This window comes from Rhinatrema bivittatum, chromosome 4, assembly GCF_901001135.1.
Source record: "Rhinatrema bivittatum chromosome 4, aRhiBiv1.1, whole genome shotgun sequence".
In the NCBI taxonomy this organism is placed as follows: domain Eukaryota; kingdom Metazoa; phylum Chordata; class Amphibia; order Gymnophiona; family Rhinatrematidae; genus Rhinatrema; species Rhinatrema bivittatum.
This window is the reverse complement of record NC_042618.1, coordinates 114,357,387-114,381,423: the sequence shown is the minus strand read 5'-3', so window position 1 is coordinate 114,381,423 and position 24,037 is coordinate 114,357,387. Positions and strand designations below refer to the sequence as shown.

The window sequence follows — 24,037 nt, the reverse complement described above, 5'->3', positions numbered from 1 at the left end:
ACGTGTGTGTGTGTCTGTGAGATGAGAGAACACCTGTGGGTGCAACAGCCCCCCCCCCCCTCGTCTCTGCCTGTAATCCATGGCAGTCTTAGGGAATCTGGAAATCAAAAGTTCCGAGGTATGGAGAGTAAGAAATTAAAAAAAAAATCCTTAATAGTTTGTTTATTGGGTGGTATTTGATGAGTCTGTTTCGAAATATTTTATGGGTGTTTGGAACATATGTAAGTTTTTAACTATTTGGTTATGAGCTATTTGTTAATTGTGTTGAATTATTCTTTTTATTGGTAGTTTTCTGCTTACAGAGTTCTAAGGGGGACCCCCTCATCACAAAGTTCTTAGGGGCACTCTGGCTTTCATTTGCAATAAGTGCCAGTAATATGGCCCTCTCTTTTTTTGTTTGCATACCTCTGTTCTAAAGGGACATTACTCCATCCAGGAATTATATCAAAATCATCTTTGGTTTGATAAGGATTTAATAGATCTTTGAGGGATCAAACATGGACTACTTTCTCTGTCCACTCCAATTTCACCCCATTCTTGTTCATAGTTTTGTAAGGACCTGGGGAACATTTTGGGGAAGGGGGAAGTCTTTTCCGAAGGGATGGGCTGCACCTTAACCAGGGTAGAACCAGGCTGCTGGTGCTAACCTTTAAAAAGGAGATAGAGTAGCTTTTAAACTAGAACAAAGGGGAAAGCAAATATTCCCTCAGCAAGCGCATGGTTCAGAGGGAGGCATCTTCAAAGGATACTAATGACGCATTAGAATTAGGGCATCCCAACAGTGATGTTCCAATAATAAGAAAAGTAGTCCAAATGCCTGTAATTAAAAACTCACCCAAGCCAAAAGATTTCAATTTATCCCTACCTATTAAAAAGCAGAATGAAATTACAAACAAAAAACACACTTTGAAATGTTTGTAGGCTAATGCAAGAAGTCTAAGTAGTAAGATGAGAACTAGAATGTATAGCAGTGAATGATGGCATAGACTTAATTGGCATCTCAGAGACAATGTGGAAGGAGGATAACCAAAGGGACAGTGCTATACTGGTGTACAAACTATATCGCAATGACAGAGAGGAGCATCTGGGAAGCAGGGTGGTGCTTTATGTCCAGAATGGCATAGAGTCCAGAGGGATAAAGATCCTAATGAGACTAAATGCACAATCAAATTTTTATGGGTAGAAATCCCTTGTGTGTTGGGAAAGAGTATAGTTATAGGAGTATACTACCGTCCACCTGGCCAAGATGGTGAGACGGACAGTGAAATGCTAAGAGAAATTAGGGAAGCTGATCAAATTGGTAGTGCAGTAATAATGGGAGATTTCAATTACCCCAATATTGACTGGGTAAATGTAACATTGGGACATGGTAGAGCAAGTTCCTGAATGGAATAAATGACAGTTTTATGGAGCAATTGGTTCAGGGAGCAGTTTTAGATCTTATTCTCAGTGGAGCACAGGATTTGGTGAGAGAGGTGCAACGGTGGTGGGGCCGCTTGGCAATAGTGATCATAATATGATCAAATTTGAATTAATGGCTGGAAGAGGGACAGTAAGCAAATCCACGGCTCTAGTGCTAAACTTTCAAAAAGGAAACCTTGATAAAATGAGAAAAATAGAAAACTGAGAGGCGTAACTACAAAGGTAAAAAGTGTTCAAGAGGCGTGGACATTGTTAAAAAAAAAAAAAAAAACCAAAACCCCCCCAAAAAAACCAAAAACCCATCCTTCCACACATTAAGAAAGGTGGAAGGAAGGCAAAACAATTACGGCATGGTTAAAAGGTGGTGAAAGAGGCTATTTTAGCCAAAAGATTTTCATTCAAAAATTGGAAGAAGGATCCAACAGAAGAAAATAGGATAAAGCATAAGCGGTAGCAAGTTAAATGTAAGACATTGATAAGACAGGCTAAGAGAGAATTTGAAAAGAAGTTGGCCGTAAAGGCAAAAGCTCACAGTAAAAACTTTTAAAAATATATCTGAAGCAGAAAGGCTGCGAGGAGTCAGTTGGACCGTTAATTGATTGAAGGAGGGGTTAAAGGGGCACGTAAGATAAGGCCATCGTGAAAAGATTAAACAATTTATTTGCTTCGGTGTTTACTGAAGAGGATGTTGGGGAGATACCAGTTCTGGAGATGGTTTTCATGGGTAATGATTCAGATGGACTGAACCAAATCACGGTGAACCTAGAAGATGTGGTAGACCTGATTGACAAACTGAAGAATTGTAAAACACCTGGACTGGATGATATACATCCTAGGGTTCTGAAGGAACTAAAAAATGAAATTTCAGATCTATTAGTCAACATTTGTAACCTATAATTAAAATCATCCATTGTGCCTGGAGGGTGGCTAATGTAACCCCAATATTTAAAAAGGGCTCCAGGGGCGATCCGGGAAACTTACAGACCAGTTAGCCTGACTTCAGTGCCAGGAAAAATAGTGGAAAGTAGAGATTTGCAAAGCCCAAACCTTTTGGTTCGGGTTTCGTTTTCGGCCTGCTGCAGGAAATTTCGTTTTTCCTGTCATTCGGGCTTTTGTTTTTCGTGGGGACCCAAAAATTTAGGTTAGTGCGCACTAACATTTTAACATTATCGCGCACTAACCCGAAAACTGAATTCATCCAAAACGATTGCACATCCCTAGTGGAAAGTGTTCTAAAGATCAAAATCACAGAGCATATAGCTTTAAAGACATGATTTAATGGAACAAAGTCAGCATGGCTTTACCCAAGGCAAATCTTACCTCACAAATCTGCTTCACTTTTTTGAAGGGGCTAATAAACATGTGGATGTAGTGTATTTGGATTTTGGGAAGGCATTTGACAAATTTCCTCATGAGAGGCTTCTAGGAAAAGTAAAAAGACATGGGATAGGTGGCAATGTCCTTTCATGGATTATAAACTGGTTAAAAGACAGGAAACAGAGTAGGATTAATAGACAATTTTCTCAGTGGAGGGGGATGGTTAGTGGAGTGCCTCAGGGATCTGTACTGGGACCCGTGCTTTTCAATATATTTATAAATGATCTGGAAAGGAATACAATGAGTGAGGTAATCAAATTGCAGATGATACAAAATTATTCAGAGTAGTTAAATCACAAACAAATTGTGATAAATTGCAGGAAGACCTTGTGAGACTGGAAAATTGGCATCCAAATGGCATGAAATTTAATGTGGATTAGTGCAAGGTGATGCATATAGGAAAAAATAACCCATGCTATAGTTACACGATGTTAAGTTCCATATTAGGAGCTACCACCCAGGAAAGAGATCTAGGTGTCATAGTGAATAATACATTGAACTCGTTGGTTCAGTGTGCTGTGGCAGTCAAAAGAGCAAAGAAAATATTAGGAATTATTAGGAAGGGAATGGTGAATAAAACGGAAAATAACATAATGCCTCTGTATTGCTCCATGGTGAGACTGCATCTTGAATTCTGTGTACAATTCTGGTCACCGCATCTCAAAAAAGATATAGTTGTGATGGAGAAGGTACAGAGAAGGGTGACCACAATGATAAAGTTAATGGAACAGCTCTCCTGTGAGGAAAGACTAAAGAGGTTAGGGCTGTTCAGCTTGGAGAAGAGATGGCCGAGGGGGGATATGATAGGTGTTTAAAATCATGAGAGTTCAGAGGTGAGGCGGGGAGAGCTGGCTAATTGCCTTTAATTTACCTTTGAACACTCCGGGGGTTACTTGCTGGCCTGGACAGTAAATTAACATCTACAGCTGATTATCTGCTTTCTGCTTGCTGAGACGTCACTTGGAGGCGGGACCCGGAAGCAGCTACAAAAACTGAACTATCTGCGGCGCGCAGCTAAAGCCGCGTGCGTTTAAGGGGCGCGCGGCTAAGCAGGGCTTCGCCGGTTTCACCAGTTTTGCCTCTCCTGGATTAAGGATTTATTGGACGTAGAATTGGCTTACAGCTAAAGGTAGGAATTATCTATGCTTTTCTCTCCTCAAACACCTCCAAAGTGAAATCCTCATTTTTAATTATACATTGTTCCATTCAGGTTTTTGTTGCCATATTAATAAATTGGGTTTTCCTTATAGTCATGCCGCACACCAAAAGGAAAGCAAAATTAAGGCCTCCTAGTGATGTGAATATGGTAGAAACAGGACAGAAAACTGTACTTGAATAGCTAGACCCTCAGAATTCCCCGCAAGGGCAGGCCGCTGTGAGAGAGGTATTAGAACGAAATGCCTCTCTCCTGGCCATTGAGACATCATTGAGCCCAGGGGCGCCAGCTCCTCCATCACCACCTGGAAGAGAGAGATGTATTCTCTCGTTAAGTCCAAGTGGTTTGCATGAGGGAACCTTAAACCCTGTGGATCCTCAAGAAAATTTAGACCAATCCAATAAGAACTTGGAATCTGTGGAACAAAGAATGCAAGAAGCAACACTATTGAGTATGATGGAAGGTTCCCTCGATATACCTAAAGAGACCAGTACATCAAGATTGATTAACCCTACTGATGGGAAACAAGATAATATTGATGTAATAATTAAAGTGGAAAATTTACCAATGAAACCTGTAAATATAACTTTGGAAAGCCTATGGAATTTTATGGTGAAATTAGATCTTTCAATAAATAAGTTAACTGAAGCTGTGATGAAAACATCCAGCTCATCAGTTAAAAATATTGCTGAGTTGGAAAGGCAAAAATCTGATATAGATGTAATAGAAAAACGGGTTTTGCAAATTGAGAAAATTCAGAGCCATCAGATAAATGTAGAAGGGGAAACAAATAAAAGATTAGAAAATTTAGAAAATGTAGTAAGATCTTTAAATTTAAGAGTCAGTAATTTCCCAATTATAAGCAAAATAAACCCTATGGAATTGTTTAGGAAATATATATTACAAATCTTGAAAATTCCTGAAAAATTCCTACCAGTGATAGTTAAAGCCTTTTATTTAGGGAGTAAGAAAAGTGAGATTGAATTAGATCGAATGGTAAAGGAATAGAAACTAGTAATAATTCCATAGATATATCCGATTTATTACAAAAATCACAGGAAGATTTGGAAATAAAGATAAGAGGGAAGTAATTAGTCCAATTTGCATTTTCCTCAGATAGGGATAATATATTCAGGTCTCTTTTCTGTAGTAGGCTAAATACTAAAGTCAAAAAGTATGGATCTTTCCTGATCTCACTAAATCTACTCTCATTCGTAGGAAAAACTTTTTGCAATATAGGAAGGTAGTATTAGATAAGGGGGGATATTTCAACTTAAAATATCCATGTAAGTGTATTATTAAGTTGGAAGGCAAGAACTACTCATTCTTAGACCCAGCTGGTTTGAAGGACCTACTTGCATAAAATGACTGGCTTTAATAATAAAGATAGGTCTTAGATAATGTATATTTTCTAGGTTTAAGTGTTTTTCCTTGTATTCCGTTCAGAAAGAGAGGATTTCGCTGATATTTTCCTTTTGGATTATGATTGACAAAGGGTTGATAAAGGAAAAGTATATGACTAAGTTGTAATATGGCTAGGTGTTAATTCAACTCAGTCATCATGATGTTTCAATGTTGTTTTTTGTTTATTGTAATGAAATGGAAAGCAATAAATAAAGAATTCAAAATAAAATCATGAGAGGTCTAGAATGGGTAAATTTGAATCTGTTATTTACTCTTTCAGATAATAGAAGGACTAGGGGGCACTCCGTGAAGTTAGCATGTAGTACATTTAAAACTAATTGGAGAAAGTTCTCTTTCACTCAATGCACAATTAAACTCTCTGTAATTTGTTGCCAGAGGATGTGGTTAGTGCAGTTAGTGTATCTGGGTTTAAAAAAGGTTTGGATAAGTTCTTGGAGGAGAAGTCCATTACCTGCTATTAATCAAGTTGACTTAGAAAATAGCCACTGCTATTACTAGCATCGGTAGTATGGGATATACTTAGTTTTTGGGTACTTGCCAGGTACTTGTAGCCTGGATTGGCCACTGTTGGAAGCAGGATGCTGGGCTTGGTCTGACCCAGTGTGGCATGTTCTTATGTACTTGAAGACAGGAAGAAGGGGGATGGAGGTGGGGAGCAAATAGTATTCACTTTTTAAGGGGAAGGGCCAGATGGAGCAGGAGCGAAGACTGAAGGCAAGCATGTACCCTGTAAATTTCAAAAGATTAAATTAAAAGGCAAGAAATGTTGTTTCTGTGGATGGCATTGTTGACAAATATGCGACAACTAGCTAATTGTATGGTTTCTCCCATTACATTCGGAGGGAGGCTAGGGGCATTGATTAAAACCCTGGGCTATACCATTGTAGCACTCCGCCTTATGGGGGTGGGTGGGAATACTTAGCATTTAGCTATCATCTCATTGCCTGTTTGTCAAAAGGCAGTATGTCTTCCTTGAGACACATGCATCAGGCAAGAAGCCGGTGGATCCTTACACTATTTACAAATAGATTAGTCCAATTATTAAAAAAACAAAAAAACAAAAACAAAGGAAAGTACTCCAAATGCAAAAAGGTTTTTTTTCCTCTGAGAAAAAATGTCTTGGGAGCCACAGTTCAGTGAAAAAATAAATCTATACAATTCTATGTAAATCAAGACAATAGGCAGATTTTTTTTCATTTGATTTTTAGACTGAAATGGAACATAATTATCATTATCACTATTAAGTAAAACTACTAAGTAAAACGAGAGTTCCCATGTTAAGTGAATTGTGAAAGTAAAAATGTTTCTTTTTTGGGCAAGTACATAGTTATCTCAATTTAATATGGTCATGCTGCAAACTGTTTTTTTAAACTTCATTTGTTTACACAACGTGTTTACATATTTTGTTTTTTCCCTATCTTTTTTCTAGCTTTTGGGTTTTGTGAGTATAAAGAGCCAGAATCCACACTACGAGCATTGCGATTACTTCATGATCTTCAGATCGGAGAGAAGAAGTTGCTAGTTAAAGTCGATGCAAAGACAAAGGCACAGTTGGATGAATGGAAGGCAAAGAAAAGGGCTTCTAATGGGGTAGGTAATATGATTCAGTGCACAGCTTTATAAAAGCCAGTCGTGGAACTAGTCTGGATCATTAACATGGCCTTCATGATAGGTAAACCCTTAGACTTAGCTTTTCTCTACTTCTTGAGCGTGGTACTGAGTACTACTTCTAGCCCCAGCTGACTTGAAGATTTTAAAGTCAATTTTAAAAGCCAGGTGCATGCCGAATTCGAGAGATGTGTGCGCGTGTCCACCCGATTTTACAAGCCACTCACATGCGTGTACAAGTTCCAATGCGCAAATATCTTGCATCGGGGGGGAAAAAGGGCGGACTGTGGGCATGGCGTGGGCATTCTGGGGTGGGGCCAAGAGTTGTGTGCGCAAGTACCTATGTGGCTGGCCGTGCGCTCAGGGATAGTTGATTGTAAAGTTACTTCTGCTATGGAGGAGGTGTAAGTCTCAATAAAACTATTTCCTGTTATCTCTGAGGTATTTGAGGAGTCTAGGTTAACTGGGGGGGAAGGGATAGTGCAGGCTAAAGAAACCATAGCTGTAGACTGGGCAAACTGATGGATGGACCGGTGAAACTGGTCATGGCTTGGAGCGCACGCCTATTAGAAAATTCCCTCCCTTGCGTGGCTCAAAGCCGACTTGTGCCGTTGTGTGCGCGCACTTGTAAAATTAAGTACACACATCCGCATGCCAGGGCTTTTTTTTTAGGATATAAAATTGCTGCGCATCTGGCCATACACTTATTACACATGTATATGTGCACCCGTTTGAAAGTTACTGTCCCTATGTGTAAAATGTTATATGTGAAGAATTGTTTATAAGAAATTAATGAAACTTTGTCATGATGTAGTATATTGTATTTGTAGGGCAGTTAAAAAATCTATTTCCATTTGTCACATGTTGATTTGAGATTCACCAGTACTCATCAGATCTAAAGTGAAGATTATAGATTCTTAAGATTGTGAGAAAGTTGACATGTCTTTAACATGTTCTTCATATTTGTGTCTATATTTGTGCATACTCCAAAAATGTTAGACCAACTCATACTTTAAAATAGTTCCAGCAAAGGAAGCCATCTACAACAAAATACTAATGAAACATTACTAACCATACCCAGATTAGTTTTAATCTGTCTTTATGTTGGATTCTTTTTATAATTTAAATGTTTTATGTTGATGTTGGTGGCAGGTTTTTTTGCCAGCGTTGTACACTGCTTTGGATGGGCTGTAATCTGGGAAAGCAATAGAAAAAGCTTAAAATAAATTGTTGCCAAGTTATTTTCAGCAGATCTCAGAAATACTGCATATTATTTGTATTATGGTAATAGTAAATTGTTGGTGAATCAGCTTTTTCCGTGTCTTAAAATTCCACAGCCTCTTTTTGCTCTCCTAAATGTTCTGGAATCCTCCTGAGTTATGCTGTAGTTACACAATGTTAGGCTCTCTTAGGAGTTACCACCTAGGAAAGAGATCTAGACATCATTGTGGATAATACATTGAAATCGTAGGCCCAGGGAACAGTGGCAATCAAAAAAGCAAACAATGTTAGGAATTATTAGGAAGAGAATGGCAAATAAAACGTAGGATGTCATAATGCCTCTGTATCGCTCCATAGTGAGACTGCACCTTGAATACTGTGTGCAATCCTGGTCACCACATCTCAAAAAGGATATCGTTTCACTGGAGAAGGTGCAGAGAAGGGTGACCAAAATAAGGGGCATGGAACGGCTGCCCTACGAGGAAAGGCTAAGGAAGTTAGGGCTGTTTACTTTGGAGAAGAGAATATTTGGGGGGGGATATGATAGAAGTCTACAAAATCATGAAAGGACTCAAACAAGTTAATGTAAATCGGTTATTTACTTTCTCAGATAGTAGAAGGACTGAGGGCACTCCATGAAGTTAGCAAGTAGCTCATTTAAATCAAATCTAAGAAAATTCTTTTTCACTCTGTGCATAGTTAAGTTATGTAATTCATTGCCAGAGGATGTGATTACAGCAGTTAGTATAACTGTTTTAAAAAAGATTTGGATAAGTTCCTAGAGGAAAAATCCATAAACTGCTATTAAGGTAATTAATAAGCAATGATAGCTTGTGATTTATGTAATGTTTGGGTACTTGCCAGGTACCTGTGACTTGGATTGGCCACTGTTGGAAACAGGATACTGGGCTTGATGGACCCTTGGTCTGATCCAGTATGGCATATCTTATGTTCTTATGAAGAAAATATGCTTTCTATTCACTGAACAGTTTTGGAATGGTATTTTTGTCTGTTAATATGATTACGTAATATTTCAGCAGTTCTCAACCGGTGTGTCGCTAAGCACCAGCAAGTGTGTTGCGCACTTCCTGTTCCCCCGCTGCTCTTCCCTCCTCACCCCAGTGAGACACACACACTTCAACGAACACTACTGCCATTCCTGCCCGAGCTATCAACACATTCAAGGCCGGAGAGGAACGGCAGCAGTGTTCGTGGAAGCCAGCAACAGCAACATGGCCCTTACTTCCCTGTACGTACCCGGATCAGTCCAGACTGTGGGTTGAGCCTCCTTTCCAGCAGGTGGAGACAGACTAAAACTGAAAGGATATCCTATATGAGGACAGAGCCTATCCTGTAACCCTTCAGTATTCGTCTGTCTCCAGCAGATGTAGCAGCTTACCCTTCAGTCTCCTGCTCTAGGCTAGTCAGCCTTTTCTTTTCTTCATGGATCAAGCAAGTACTTATTCCTTAGGGATCTAGTGTGATCTTCCTGTAAAAAAAAAAAAAAAAAAAAAATTGACAGGGCGTTGTAGTTTTTCTTTGGTGCAGGAGACAGTTCCGTCTCCTGGCTCTTGCCGGACTCAGGGGAGCTTTGCGTGCAGTTCATAGCCTGAGTCCGTAGCCACTTCCAGGTGTGGGGACCGAGTCTGGTGGTCCAGGTCTCGTCTCCCCCTCCTCTGGCTGCCGAAGGGGCTTGGTTTCCCACTGCTGTGCTCAGTCTGTAAAAAAAAAACAAAAAAAAAAAATCCCCACAAAAACAGTTAAAAGTATTCAAAGTGCTTTTTAACTTACCTTACAGCAGTAGACCCATTTTGGTTTTAATTTTGGTCTTCAGAGGGCTTGAACAGGCAGCCAGAAAGGCAGGAGTCAGCAGGATTCCCTCCTGCTTCACTCTGTGCCTGTAAGCTGCCAATCAAATGTTTTTTTTCCTGCAGTTTTTTTCTTCAGAGCGGCTCTCCTTATGCTGAGGCAGGCAGCTTGCCTCTCTTGTGGTCAGCCCTCGTCGCAATTTTTGCGAGAGGGCCTCTGTTCTGCTTGCTTGCCGGGTGGGGAAGGTCCCTCCTCGTCAGGGCAGGCAAATTTAGTCCGGGGATCAAGGGCCCGGGAATGGCGGCCATCTTGGATTTTTCAGCGGCTCTGTTTTCAGAGCTGCCTGGGGCTGGGAGGCCGATATTTTTTTTTTCTCAGTCTCCCCCCGATTTGAGCCCCATGGGCCCCCAGGATGAATTCCCTGACCCCCCTCCCCCACCCGGGAAATCTAGGGCCCGTTTTTCAACAGAACTTGTCCTCCTCCTCCTGCATAAATCCTATTTAGCCAGCCTGCAGGAGGAGGAGGAAGGTGTCCCGCCCCCCCCGGGCAAAAATTCCCTGCTCCGCGCTGTTGACTGTTGGCCTGGCTGCGGAGCCCCCGGGTCCTATTCAGGTGTGGGTGGTCCCGGGGGTTCCCTCCCCCTGCGGACCCGGTACTCCCGGATCCTAACGCCTCCCTTGATACAGAGGGTACCCTACGGATGTTCCGCAGGGAGGAGCTGGAACCCCTCATCCCTTTTGTCCTCCCAGAATTGAGGTTGGAGGGGCCCCCCGCGGACACCCTTACGGCCTCTTTGCCTAAAGATACGGACCTGGTCCTGGTGGGACTCGGGGCTCCGGCTACCGCCTTCCCTTTTCATCCCATGCACAAGCTGTTGCTCCTGCGGGAATGGGAGGCTCCCGAAGCGGGCTTCCAGGTGGCGCGGGCCATGGATAAGCTCTACACCCTCCCGGAGGAGTGTTTGGAAATTTTTAAAAAATCCCTCCGTGGACTCCTTCGTCTCTGCGGTCACCAAACATACCTCCATCCCTGTAGAAGGATCGGCGGCCCTGAAAGACGCCCAGGACCGCAAGCTCGAGGCACATATGAATCGCATTTCTGATGTCTTGGCGCTGGGGATTCGTGCAACCTTTTGAAGTGGTCTCATGCTACGGGCAGGTCTCAGGTGGGTTCAACAGTTACTCTGCAACCAGGACGAGCATCTCAAAGCCGTTGTCGCTTATGGGGCTGATGCGCTTTATGACCTCATTTGCGTTCAGTCTAAGGCGATGGCCTCGGTGGTCTGTGCAATTGGTCGGCCGATCCGTCCTCCAAGGCCCGGCTGGGCACGTTGCCTTTCAAAGGTAAGCTTTTTGGTGAGGACCTCGAGAAGCTTATGGATTCCTTGGGGGACAATAAGGTCCATAAGCTCCCGGAGGACCGTCCAAGGCCATCCCGCTCCTTTACACCCTCTTGTCCTCGCTTCCGGGGTCAGAGACTGTATACCACACGCGGCCGGGGTGGCTCCTCGAGGGGTTATTCTTCTCGATCTCAGTCTTGGTCGCAGCCCTTTCGTGGGCGTCGTCTCTTTCGCGAGGGCCAGCCCGTGTGCTCCACCCCCAAGCCGGCCACCCAATGAAGTTCACTTGGCTCATTCCTCAGTCCCCTTCCTAGGCGGCTGCCTCTCCCTGTTTTTTGAGGAATGGGTAAAGATCATGTCGGACCAGTGGGTCCTCGACATTATCAGAAACTGGTATGCCTTCGAAATTGTTCGCGACTTACCGGATCTTTTTATCTCTTCCCCATGCGGGCGGTTCAAGCGGGAAACGGTGGAGCAAACCCTCGCCAGGCTCCTGAGTTTGGGTGCGGTGGTCCCGGTTCCGGAGAAGGAACTTGGCGCAGGCCAGTATTCTATTTACTTCGTTGTCCCCAAGAAGGACAGGTCTTTTCGTCCGATCTTGGACCTCAAAAGAGTCAACCGGGCCCTCAAGATCCCGCATTTCCGCATGGAAACCCTGTGAGCGGTTATCGCGGCGGTTCGCCCCGGAGAGTTCCTCGCTTCGCTTGATCTGACAGAGGCGTATTTCCATATTCCGATTCACCGCGATTTCCAGAAGTATCTTCGCTTCCATGTCCTTAATCGGGATTTCCAGTTTCGGGCGCTTCCCTTCGGCCTCGCTACCACGCCTTGCACCTTCACCAAGGTCATGGTGGTGGTGGCGGCGGCTCTCCGCAGGGAAGGAATTCTTGTTCACCCCTAACTGGACGACTGGCTCGTGCGGGCCAAGTCAGAGGCTCTTTGTCGGCAGGCGGTGGATCGCGTGTTAGCTCTCCTCGTGTCTCTCGGGTGGATAGTGAATTTCTTCAAGAGCAACCTTCAGCCCTCTCAGGAGTTAGAATTCCTGGGAGCCCACTTCGACACCCGGGTGGGCAAGGTCTTCTTGCCGCGTGCGAGGGCTCTCAAGTTGATCGACCAGATTCAGAATCTGATCTCGCTACCTCTTCCGAAGGCCTGGGACTACCTACAGGTCTTGGGATCCATGACGTCCACCATCGACCTAGTCCCCTGGGCTTTTGCTCATATGCGACCGTTACAGAAAGCTTTGCTTTCCCGTTGGCAGCCGGTGTCGGAACAGTTTCACATAGTCCTTCCGTTCTTGGACTCTACAGTCGCCAACTTGCAGTGGTGGCTTTCCCTTCCTCTCCAAGCCCCACAGTGGACGATAGTAACCACGGACGCCAGTCTCTCGGCCTGGGGTGCGGTCTTTCTTTCCCAGTCCACTCAAGGGATCTGGTCGACAGCTCAGTCTTGCTGGCACATCAATCGATTGGAGACTCGGGTGGTGTTCTTGGCTCTTCAGGAGTTTCTCTCCCTCGTCCGTGGCAAAGTGGTAAGGGTTCTGTCCGACACCTCCACCACCGTGGCCTACATCAATCGCCAAGGGAGCACCCGCAGTCCACTGGTGACTCTCGAAACCAGCCGTCTCTTTTCCTGGGCCGAGCGACATCTACAGTGCCTAACGCCTCCCACATCGCGAGCAAGGAGAATGTTCAGGCCGATTTTCTCAGTCAATCGCTCGATCCGGGGGAGTGGGAACTCTCGGATGCGGCTATGGATCTGATCGTCGACAGGTGGGGTCCCCCCCACCTAGACCTCATGGCGACCCTCCGCAATGCCAAGGCAAATCGGTTCTTCAGCTGCTGGAGGGAGCATGGCTCGGAGGGCGTGGATGCTCTAGCTCTCCCTTGGCCGGCAGACGTCCTTCTGTACGTGTTCCCCCTGTGGCCCCACCTTCTTTGGCAGGGGCCCGTATTTTTCGACCAGGCCGATCACTTCTGTCTAGCAGCCTGGCTTTTGAACGGCGACGCCTGAGGCGTAAGGGCTACAAGGAGGAGGTCATCTCCACCTTACTGCGGGCCCAAAAGCAGTCGACTTCGCTGGCTTACGTGCGTATCTGGAAGGTGTTTGAATCTGTGTGTGCGGAGTCCGGGGTCTCAGCGCGCTCCGCCCCGGTCTCGTTGGTCCTTTTTTTTCTTCAGAAAGGTCTTTCCAAGGGTCTTTCCTTTAGTTTTCTGTGCGTGCAAGTCTCTGCTCTCAGCTCTCTCCTGGGTCGGGTAGAAGGCCATCCCTTAGCGGGACACCCGGACATGATTCGGTTTTTGAAGGGCGTCGAGAACCTACGGCCACCTTGGTCAACTTGCCCGTCGTGGAGTCTTAACCTGGTCCTTTGGGCCCTCTGTACAGCTCCATTCGAACCTCTCCATCGCGCTACTCTAAAGGATCTTACGCTCAAGACTGTCTTTCTTGTCTCTATCTCCTCCGCTCGCCTGATCTCCGAGATCCAAGTGTTGTCCTGTCGGGAACCTTTTATGCGTTTTTCCGATTCCGGGGTATCCCTCAAAACGGTCCCTTCTTTCTTACCAAAGGTTGTTTCTAATTTTCATGTCAACCAGTCGGTAGAGCTCCCTGCGTTTTCCCCAGAGGAGATTGCAGGTACGGCTAGGGGCGATCTCCGTAAGCTAGATGCCATCGAGTTCTTCTTCGCTATCTCCAGGTTACCAATGACTTTCGGGTCTCGGACCACCTTTTTGTCCTTTGGAGTGGGCCCAATCGGGGTAAACAGGCTTCTAAGACCACTATTGTGCGGTGGTTCAAGGAAGCAATCTCCTCGGCCTATCGTTCCCAAGGGCCTCAAGGCTCATTCACTGCGCTCCCAAGCTACTTCCTGGGCGGAGAGTTAATCGGTCTCTCCGCAGGAGATTTGCAGGGCTGCTACTTGGACGTCCTTGCATACTTTTACTCGACACTACCGTCTGGATGTGCAAGCTCCGGTTTTTGGTTCTTTTGGGCAGTAAGTGCTTCGAGCGGGGCTGTCTCGGTCCCACCTGGTTTAGGGAAGCTTTGGTACATCCCACAGTCTGGACTGATCCGGGTATGTACAGGGAAAGGAAAATTAGTTCTTACCTGTTAATTTTCGTTCCTGTAGTACCACGGATCAGTCCAGACTCCTTCCCTGTCTATCTGTCTTTCTTTCTGTCCTCTCGAAGCTTGTTTCTTGCAGATTCTAATACTTCATTTTTGTGCAAGAAATACTGAGCAATTACACTCGAAGCCTTGGTTGTTTAAATACCAAGTATATGCAAGAGCGTAATCTTATACCATGTTCCTTACATTGTTCTATAGTTGCTCCTTTGATCTTTATGGTTACTTGCTTGATCTTATTCTGGTTTTGATATTTTCTGCTTTGACAATGGGTTATACTGAAGGGTTACAGGATAGGCTCTGTCCTCATATAGGATATCCTTTCAGTTTTAGTCTGTCTCCACCTGCTGGAAAGGAGGCTCAACCCACAGTCTGGACTGATGCTTGGTACTACAGGAACGAAAATTAACAGGTAAGAACTAATTTTCCTTTCTTCCCACCCCTGCAGCCCGGAGGAGGAAGTGATGTTCAGCAGGGCACACGGGAAGAAGAAAGGGCCATGCTGCTGCCGCCGTTGCTGCAGAAATCGTGTCCCAAGGCTCCCCCACAGCGGTAAGAAGGCAGCACCTGGCTGTTTGCCTGTGCAGAGCAGTCAGCTGAGAATGTGGCTGTGGGGATTTCCTGTTGTATGTGGCTGTTTGGGAAATCCATCAATTAACTGCCCCAGGTCTGCAGCATTGAAGGACTGTCTTAGAATGGAGAAAGTATGAAAACAAGCTTCATGTAATTACAGCAGTCAGGCCTATCTAAAAGGATTTTTTTTTTTTGTAGCTTTTAACTTCTGTTGGTATCATTAGTACAGTTTATTGGGGCAATTTACAAAAGTGCCCCTAATGATGCAAACTCCACGGTTACTTTTACCTGCGAGCTTTGCCCCAGTTTTCAAAGGGAACATGCAAGCCCCCTGGGGGAAGGACTTGTAGAGATTTGCAGCTGCTTTTCTTCTGCTGGAAATAATGCTTGGTGTTCTGAAAGGGCAATCAAAGCCCCGTTATTTTCCTCCCATGACCTAACCCCCACCCCCAGGGAATGCCTATTCATAATGTAGATAAAAGTACCTGAGTTCTTAATCCCTGGCTAAAGAGGCGGGCAATTTGTAAATAACCAATTTACACCGAGAAAGTCTGTTTACCCCCCTTAAAGAGCTCTTGAAAATTGTTCAAGGCAAAAACACCAATGTCTAAGCAGATTTACAAAAAAAATGTCACTGAAGTGATGCATTCAGCTGTGATATCCCCCAAAAATTCCAAGATGTGGGTGGAAAAAACGTCCAATAATAAGACAGCAAACAGAAACTTCCCGTTAGGTATGCTTGAATGTGGATTTGGATTTACATGCCTTTCTAAGTTCAAGGCAAGTGACATTTCAGGTACAGTTGTTGGCAGGTATTTCCCCTTCCCAGAAGGCTTGCAATGCAAGTTTCCTTTCTGAATCACTCCTTCACCGCCACAGACCTGGGGCAGCTAATGGACAGATTTCCCAAACTTCCGTGTGACAGGAAATCTCCATGGCCATATTCTCAGCTGACTGCTCTGCACCGCGATGGTCAAAGCACAGGCAAACAACTGAGTGCTCCCTTCTTACCATGCGGGGAAGTCACTTCTGCTGCAGTTCCCAGCTTGTCACGACTCTGCTTTAATAGCAGCATACCAGCTGCCTTGTGTTGTAGCTGCTATATGTGTTAGGGGTGAGTGAGTGAGACAGAGAGAGTGAGCCAGCATGTGCAAGCATGGGAGAGAATGTATGTGATTGAGACTGTGTGTAAGTGAGAGAGGAAGAGAGTGGTGTGTGTGGGAGAGAGAGAGATTGATCAGGGAGGTGACTGGTATGTGTGGGAGAGAAAGATAACTGGTGTGTGTGTGTTGAGAGAGACAGACTAGCCATGGGCCCATGGAAGAGGAGTGTGAGGACAGCTTCAGCAGCCATTGCTGCTTCTGGTGTGTGCTATTGGCCTACGAGGGAAAAGAGTAGGAGAGTTGCTGGAGAGGGTAAGTAAAGGTTGCTTTTAAAATTGATCTTCCTTGATTGACTGCCATTTTAATTATTGAGTATAACTTTTTTTATTTTGTATTTTTATTTAGATTTTTATATTCTACTTTATCCCAGGACAAGCAGGATGCTAGTGCTCACATATGGGTGACATCGGTAATGGAGCCCTATGTACGGAAAAACTTCTTTAAAAGTTTCCATGAAACTTTTGAATGGCACCGGAGTGCCTACTGAGCATGCCCAGCATGCCATGATATTCCCTGCCACAGGGGTCTCCCTTCAGTATTCTTTTTTCCGCGAAGCCGTTAGCATCGCGGGTTTAATTGGAATCCTGAGGTGATTTTCACCTATTTCAAATTTTCGGAAAAAATTACTTCCACCGCAGGGGTTTCCCACAGTATCACCAGCGGTAACTTTTTCCGTTGTCGGTTTCCGGCTGGGACCGATATTTTTGGGTTTCGCCGTCGACGGCTGTCCGGCGCCATGGCCTCCGGTTTTAAAAAGTGCCCAAATTGTGTGAGGACAATGTCGATCACCGACCCTCACTTTGAATGTGTTCTTTGCTTAGGCAAAGATCACAATATCCAAACATGTAAATCATGTGCGGAAATGACAGCTAAAGGTCGTCGTCTTCGGGCCGAAAAGATGGAGCAGTTATTCAATATTCAATTGCTTCCAAGGCCTTCGACCTCAGCGCAATCTTCTCCATCCGCTTCAGTCCGTCAACTCATGCTGAAGCAGAAACGTCCGGAGGCGGGAGATGCCTCAACGCCATCCCCTTCGGTTTCATCAAAAGCATCGACCTCGGGGAGCGAAAAGCAAAAAGAAAAACACCGCCACCGGCATCGAAGACGCCAGGTAACGATGACCGAGGATCCATCGTCAGGCACGGCCTCGCCTGCAAAGAAACCCCGGACGGGGACTGAGGCTCCGAGGCCTAGTGATCCAGGGCGATCCCCACCGATATCGGTGCCGGGCTCCGTACCTCCTCAGGGCTCTGAGGAGGTATCGGCATCGCCAACACCGCCTCCATCCATAGCTGCTCTGTTATCACCAGCTGTGAGAGTGGAACTTGACTCTTTTATTCGTCAAGCGGTGCAACAGGCTCTGTGCGATGCGACACCTCCATCGATGCCGATTCCATCACCGAGGGAGCCAGCACCATCGATGCCGCAGACACCGAGGCCACGGGAACCGGTCCCAATGCCTACTCCGGTACATTCACTGGTGCCACAGGTACCTCCACCGATACCTTCACCGGTGCCACCAGTACCTACACCGGTGCCCACACCGATACCACCGATGCCAGCACCGGTGCCCAAAGAAGATGTCTCCATGCTACATCCAGTTTTTACTAAACTGGACACACTCCTAGACATCCTCACTAATAAATTACCAGGGGAACCGATTCCAGGCCCATCTGGAGTGCCAAGACCCCCAAGGCCTCGTTCTCCTGTCTTACCACCACAACCTATGCAGCCAATCACTCACCACACACCAAGTGAGATGCCTGAAGACACCGGTTCTGATTATTCTTCGGATGAAGAAATATTTTCAGAGCCTTCTCCACCTGATGACCACAGGAAGTCTCCTCCTGAGGACCTCTCCTTCACAAATTTTGTTAAAGAGATGGCTGACACCATCCCTTTTCCCATTCAAACAGAGGTGGATGCACGTCAAGACATTGGAAGTCCTCCAGTTTGTGGACCCTCCCAAGGAAATGCTGGCAGTCCCTGTCCATGAAGTTTTCCAGGAGCTGCAATATAGGATTTGGGAGCATCCAGGATCGGTGTCTGCAGTAAACAAGAGAGCAGAGGCGACCTACCTAGTGCAACCTATCCCAGGGTTCCAGAAAACACAGTTGCCTCACCAGTCAGTGGTCGTCGAATCCGCCCAGAAGAAGGCGAAGCGGCAAAAGTCACACTCCTCTGTACCACCTGGGAAAGAGAGTAGATTTCTGGACAACCTGGGAAGGAAAATCTTTCAAGGTTCAATGCTGGTTTCAAAGATATCATCCTATCAACTATATATGAACCAGTACCAAAGGAACCTTTGGAAGCAGGTTCAAGAACTCTCTCTCTCTTCCTGAACAATATCAGGAATCCTTATAGGACATCATTCATAAAGGCCTCGAATCAGGTAAACATGAGGTCCGAGCCACCTATGACTGTTTCGAGACTGCTGCACGACTATCAGCATCTGGTATTGCTGCAAGAAGGTGGGCATGGCTCAAGGCCTCTGATCTGCGCCCAGAGGTCCAAGACCATTTAGCAGATCTGCCTTGTGTGGGGGATAATCTTTTTGGAGAGAAGATAAAAGAAGCTGTGGCAACCCTAAAGGACCACACTGAAACATTAAAACAGTTATCTTCTCAACCACAAGAGACTCAGCCTTCTACCAGGAAGTTTCCAAGGCGTGACACTCGGAGGTCCATCCGGGCGCTCAGGTCACGGTGTGCACTCATGCGCCTTCACTGCTTGAGCGCCCAAATTTGGACGTGCGTTCATGCACCTTCGCCGGTGTTTGGGCGCTCAAGGGTCAGGGGTGACGTCACAAGCTGCAAGATGGCGCTGGGGAGGCAGTGAGCGGCGGAACGGAGGGAGGCAGGCGAGCCGGAGCTGTCCCGCATGCAGGAAAGGTAGGGGAGCCGCCGCCCCGCCCCCTCCCGCACCCCCCCCCCCCCCCGGCCCTGGCTCCGCCGCTCTGGCAATCTTCCAGTTGCCTGCCGGTGCAATTTTTTTGGCATGATGAGCTCACACCGCCTGTACGTCCCATTTCGGCGCTCAAGCCAGCGAAGGTGCCTTGAGCACCCAAATTGGAAGTACAGGCGAGCGTTCATGCATCTTCGCCGGCGGGGGCTGCTGGAAGCCGCCTCACGGAGAGCGCCCGATCCGCCCCGGGCTGCTGAAGCAGGAGAAGGAATGCTGAAAGAGAAAATGAAGGGACAACAAGAGCCAAAGCGGAAGAAGGAATGCTGCAGGAGAGAGTGAAGGGTTGTGAGCCAAAGCGGGAGAAGGCATGCTGAAAGAGAAAGTGAAGGGACATTTGTGAGTCAATGTCCCTGTCCCTGTCAGTGCGGGCCCGTACGGGAGACCGGCACCCATAGACGTGGCCAGGGCAGGTGAGCCGGGGGCTGGGGGAAAGTTTGCCCGTGAAATTTCACGGGCAAACTTTACTGCCTACCCTCTAACGCAGGGGTAAGGGTAGGCGGTAATTTAGCAGGTTAAAGATGCGGCTAAACTGCAGGTTAAAAAGGCGATAGTCGGGGCGCACGTTACTGTTTGGGAGGGAATAGCTAATCCGATCGTTTACATCTCATATACATGCCGCGGGCGGAAAGGGTTACTCGTTGATTTAAAGAAGCGGTAAGGATGGGTTAAAAGGGATAGTGAATCGCGGGTTGGACTTGCGCGGGTACAAAGCGGGTTAGAAACGGGGTAATCGTGGCCGCGCTTTACTGTATCGGCCTGTTAGAGTTCATACAGCCAAGGCAGGCTAAGAAAATTGAGGATTCTGGGGCACTTTCCTTTCTCCATGTTGGTTTTCTGTTCAGGCACACTCATTTGACATAAGTTTGAGTGTTGTCCAGTTTTGCCTATGATTTATTTTCTTTGATTCTATATCACCCATTCTGTATTGTGCAGTGCCTTGTTCCTTCCTTTGTCTTGTGTAAAATCAAGTGTAAAAAAAACAAAACTTAGATCCTAAAGGCATATCTTGATGAAACACTGCCTATAAAGTTGAAACTCTTTTCCAAAAGTTATAGAGTAATATACAGTCCTATATAATATACAGATATTTCTGTCCACCCACACCCTGTCCAATATTCTCTAGAATCCAAGCAGTTTACAGCATCAAATCACATACATAGTTGTACAGCGAAAACTTAAAGCAGTAAAACAAATAAAACCAGACAAGACTTTTCACAAAAATAGACAAAATAATCCTGCTGAAAACAGAGCAGTTATGAGAAACACAGTTAAGTTAGTTGACAAGAATAATATCCTACACATTTTCTACCAAGTCAAGTTAAACTAAAGTTACTCCTCATCTGTACAGTTCTAATACCTGAAGGCTATTTTTTAGACATTTTTTCTAAATGTAATATAATTTAATTCTAGCATAATGGTGAGAGGTTGGTATTGTGAATTCTTTGTGTTAGCAGTAAAGAACACGTTGAAGAGAGACTGTGTCCATTTGGTAGGTGCATAAATTTGCTAGCAGTAAAGGAGCAAAGTAGACCGATGGATTTGCATGCTTAAATTTGCCAGCAGTAAGGAAGAACACAGACACAGGTAAAGAACCAAAGATCATTTACTGTTCTGCTCACAAAGAAGACATGTGGAACTTCTGTGTGTTTCAAAATAAGAGTAAACCTTTGCAAAGTATTAGCTTTTAGCAATGTCTAGTGCATTCTATGGAAAAAATGAAGCTACTGACAGAGTATGATAGTCTATAATATAGTTTCACCAAAACATCAGGACATCCTCCCAGCTCTTTCAAATAGCATCAAGCTTCTACTTCCACTTTGCTGTAAGCTAGTTCATATTTCCATTCAATTCCTGCCATAAAAAGATATATCCTCATTGCAGCTTTTGGTAAGGTGCCCCAGAGCTGCACAAATGTATCCAAATTGGTTCTAAACTAGGAACAGTCTCTTTAGCAGTTCTGCTATAGTAGGCAGTCTGTGATCTTCCAATATTTCCAAAAATATATTCTAGCTCAATTTACATTTTTAAATCTATAAAGAATTCCTTCAAATGGGTGAATTTTAACCCCTTTCCGGTCCACCCCGAATATATTCGTCAGTGAGCCTATTGTATTGTGTTTTCTCGTCCTGAAAGGGGTTAATAGAGGTAGAGTGGTGGAGAGGAACCAGAAAATGGCCTTTCAGACCAATCATGAAGCCATTATAACTGGGTTATTGCTAACATTCCAGGAACTATTTTGCTGTAGGACTTTGACGCTTTCTGTCATGAAATACTTGACCAGTCTTGAGAAAAATGTAGCTGTGTTACTTATCCTTCTACTAATGTTTTCTCCCCAATTCTGCCTTGCCTTCCCTAGAGCTCTAAGCCAGAGTCTACTGCTACTGCAGATGATGATGATGATGATCTTGATGAAGACACAAAGAGGAGAGATCAAATATTTAAAGGAGCAATTGAAGTGTTGATACGGGAGTATTCAAGTGAGTTGAATGCTCCATCCCAGGATTCAGACTCTCATCCCAGAAAAAAGAAGAAAGAAAAAAAGGAGGATGTATCTGTAAGTATTGCTTTTATACCTTTTTTTAAAAAGACTATTTGCTTTTCCCCCAAACTTTCAGGACTAAAGAAAGGACCTTGGTTCAGAAAGTTTGCATGTATAAATGCTGATTCTCTAAGGAGAAGTAGGATGGCAGTTCTCAAATGTCAGTGACAGGAAAACTGAAAGTGGACAAAGCTATAGGGCCTGATGAGGTTCATCCCAGGATACTGAGGGAGCTCAGAGATGTGCTGGCAGGGCTACTGCGTGACCTGTTCAATAGATCCCTAGAAACGGGAGTGGTGCCGAGTGATTGGAGAAGAGCGGTGGTGGTCCCACTTCACATGAGTGGGAGCAGAGAGGAGGCTGGAAACTACAGGCCGGTTAGCCTCACCTCGGTGGTGGGAAAAGTAATGTAGTCGCTGCTGAAAGAAAGAATAGTGAACTATCTATAGTCAGAAGAATTGCTGGACCAGAGGCAGCATGGATTCACCAGGGGATGGTCCTGTCAGACAAATCTGATTGACTTTTTTGATTGGGTGACTAGGGAATTGGATCGAGGAAGAGCGCTCAATGTCATTTTCTTGGATTTCAGCAAAGCTTTTGATACTGTCACGCACAGGAGGCTTGTGAATAAAATGTGAAGCTTAGGAGTGAATGCCAAGGTGGTGGCCTGGATTGCAAACTGGTTGACTGACAGACGACTATGTGTGGGGAAGGGTGTGGCCATCGCGGAAGATGGCCGCTTAAACATTTGCTCCGTTCCTCATCGAGCCTAACTGCATGCAAACTGACAGCAAATCCTGCGAAACCATGCACAAAGCAGCGCTCTGCCCGCTAAAAAGAAGAACCCTGATCTTCGGCAGTTCTCTTATAAAAACGTGGAGGAAAATTCAGGGCCTGGCGCTCAGGAGAGCCGGGGAGAGATGCACATGGCATTCTGCGTTGCCACAGAGTCCTCCGAGTCGGTGAGTGGAATTCCCTCCCGAGAAGAGTTCAGGGAATGGTTTAGGGAGATCAGAATGGAGGTGACTGACTTTAAAAAAGAATTGAGGGAACTCATCACAGAGATGAAGAAAGACATTTCTAATCTGGGGCGGCGCGTTGATGAATGTGATGTGCGGCAGGATGCGCAGGGAGCAAAAAAGCTCGATTCCCACATGGCCGAGTTATAGCAGGAAAATTTAGCTCTTCTCCTCAAAATGGAGGATTTGGAAAACGGGGTGACAATGTAACTTACGGTTCCGGGGAATGCCAGAAACAGCTGAATATATTAATGTCCCAGAGGTGGTGCAAAATATATGTGCCTTTATGTTGAGCCAAGTGGATGACAGTGTCCCAGAGCAGAGCACAGTGGAGATTGTGCTGGAAAGAGCGCAGTGCACGCTGGGCCCAAAACTTGGAGACAGACCGCGTGATATATTAGCCTGCTTCAACAGATTCCCTGTTAAAGAGAAAGTGCTGGCTATAGCTAGAAAACAACAAATCTGGACGTGGGAACATCAGACAATCTCTATATTCTCTGATCTATCTCCCTTGACACTGAAAAAAAGAGCGGAATTTAAGGACATCATGGCTGTCATGCGGAAAGAGGGGATCAGATATCGATGGCTGTTTCCTTTTGGGGTCGCACTGTGACCATTCAGGGATCTACCTCCACAGTGCATAAGGCAGAGGAAGCAGAATGCATACTGGCGGAGGCCGGCTACATGACCCAGAAGACCAGCTAGCAGAACCGAGCACCTGCAACTGGACGGCCAGATACACTGCGCTGGCAGAGAGTGGGTAAAAACAACAAGCAACTTCAGAGGCCATCAGGGGACCCCCAAGCCGAAAAAGAAAGAGGATGAGGAGACATTTTGGTATATTCCTGGCTTTCCTGGACAAAGATATGAAGCGGGGAGTGACAATGCAATCCTTCTTGGATAGGCAGAATGACAACACACTGAGTGCATTCACACAGGATTTGTGATTTGGTTGCTAGTTTTCTAAGGGGTTAATGACATATTATATTTGTTAATAACGTTTGCATAAGAGGTTCGGGGGGACAGGGGACACTATTTAATGTTTCCATGGTTCTCCCCTCTAGCTGCGTGGGCAGCTTTGCTATGGCAGCATAGCAGATATTCTGGGGATTGGGGTTCTGGACTGAGTTTCCGTATTGACCGAATTCCCTACATAGGGCAAACAGAATGGCAACACGTACTACAAAGGTATCCTTGTCGTTCTTGCTTTTCTTCCTACTTCCTTAAATGAATAAATCGATTGAGCAATTATCTATGCTGTCCCTGAATGTTAAAGGGCTTAATAGCTCCAGAAAACG

At 45.4% G+C, this 24,037-nt stretch overlaps 1 protein-coding gene across 3 annotated transcripts in view; it reads left to right on the top strand.

The window, feature by feature from the left end:
• Window positions 1-24,037, top strand: part of RBM25 (RNA binding motif protein 25) — a 287,767-nt gene that overhangs the window by 57,823 nt on the left and 205,907 nt on the right. For all 3 annotated transcript variants that reach the window (XM_029598715.1, XM_029598714.1, XM_029598713.1), the window contains exons 6-7: window positions 6,810-6,970; window positions 21,538-21,735. In XM_029598715.1, the coding sequence (XP_029454575.1) occupies window positions 6,810-6,970; window positions 21,538-21,735 (359 nt within the window). The remainder of the gene's footprint in view (window positions 1-6,809; window positions 6,971-21,537; window positions 21,736-24,037) is intronic.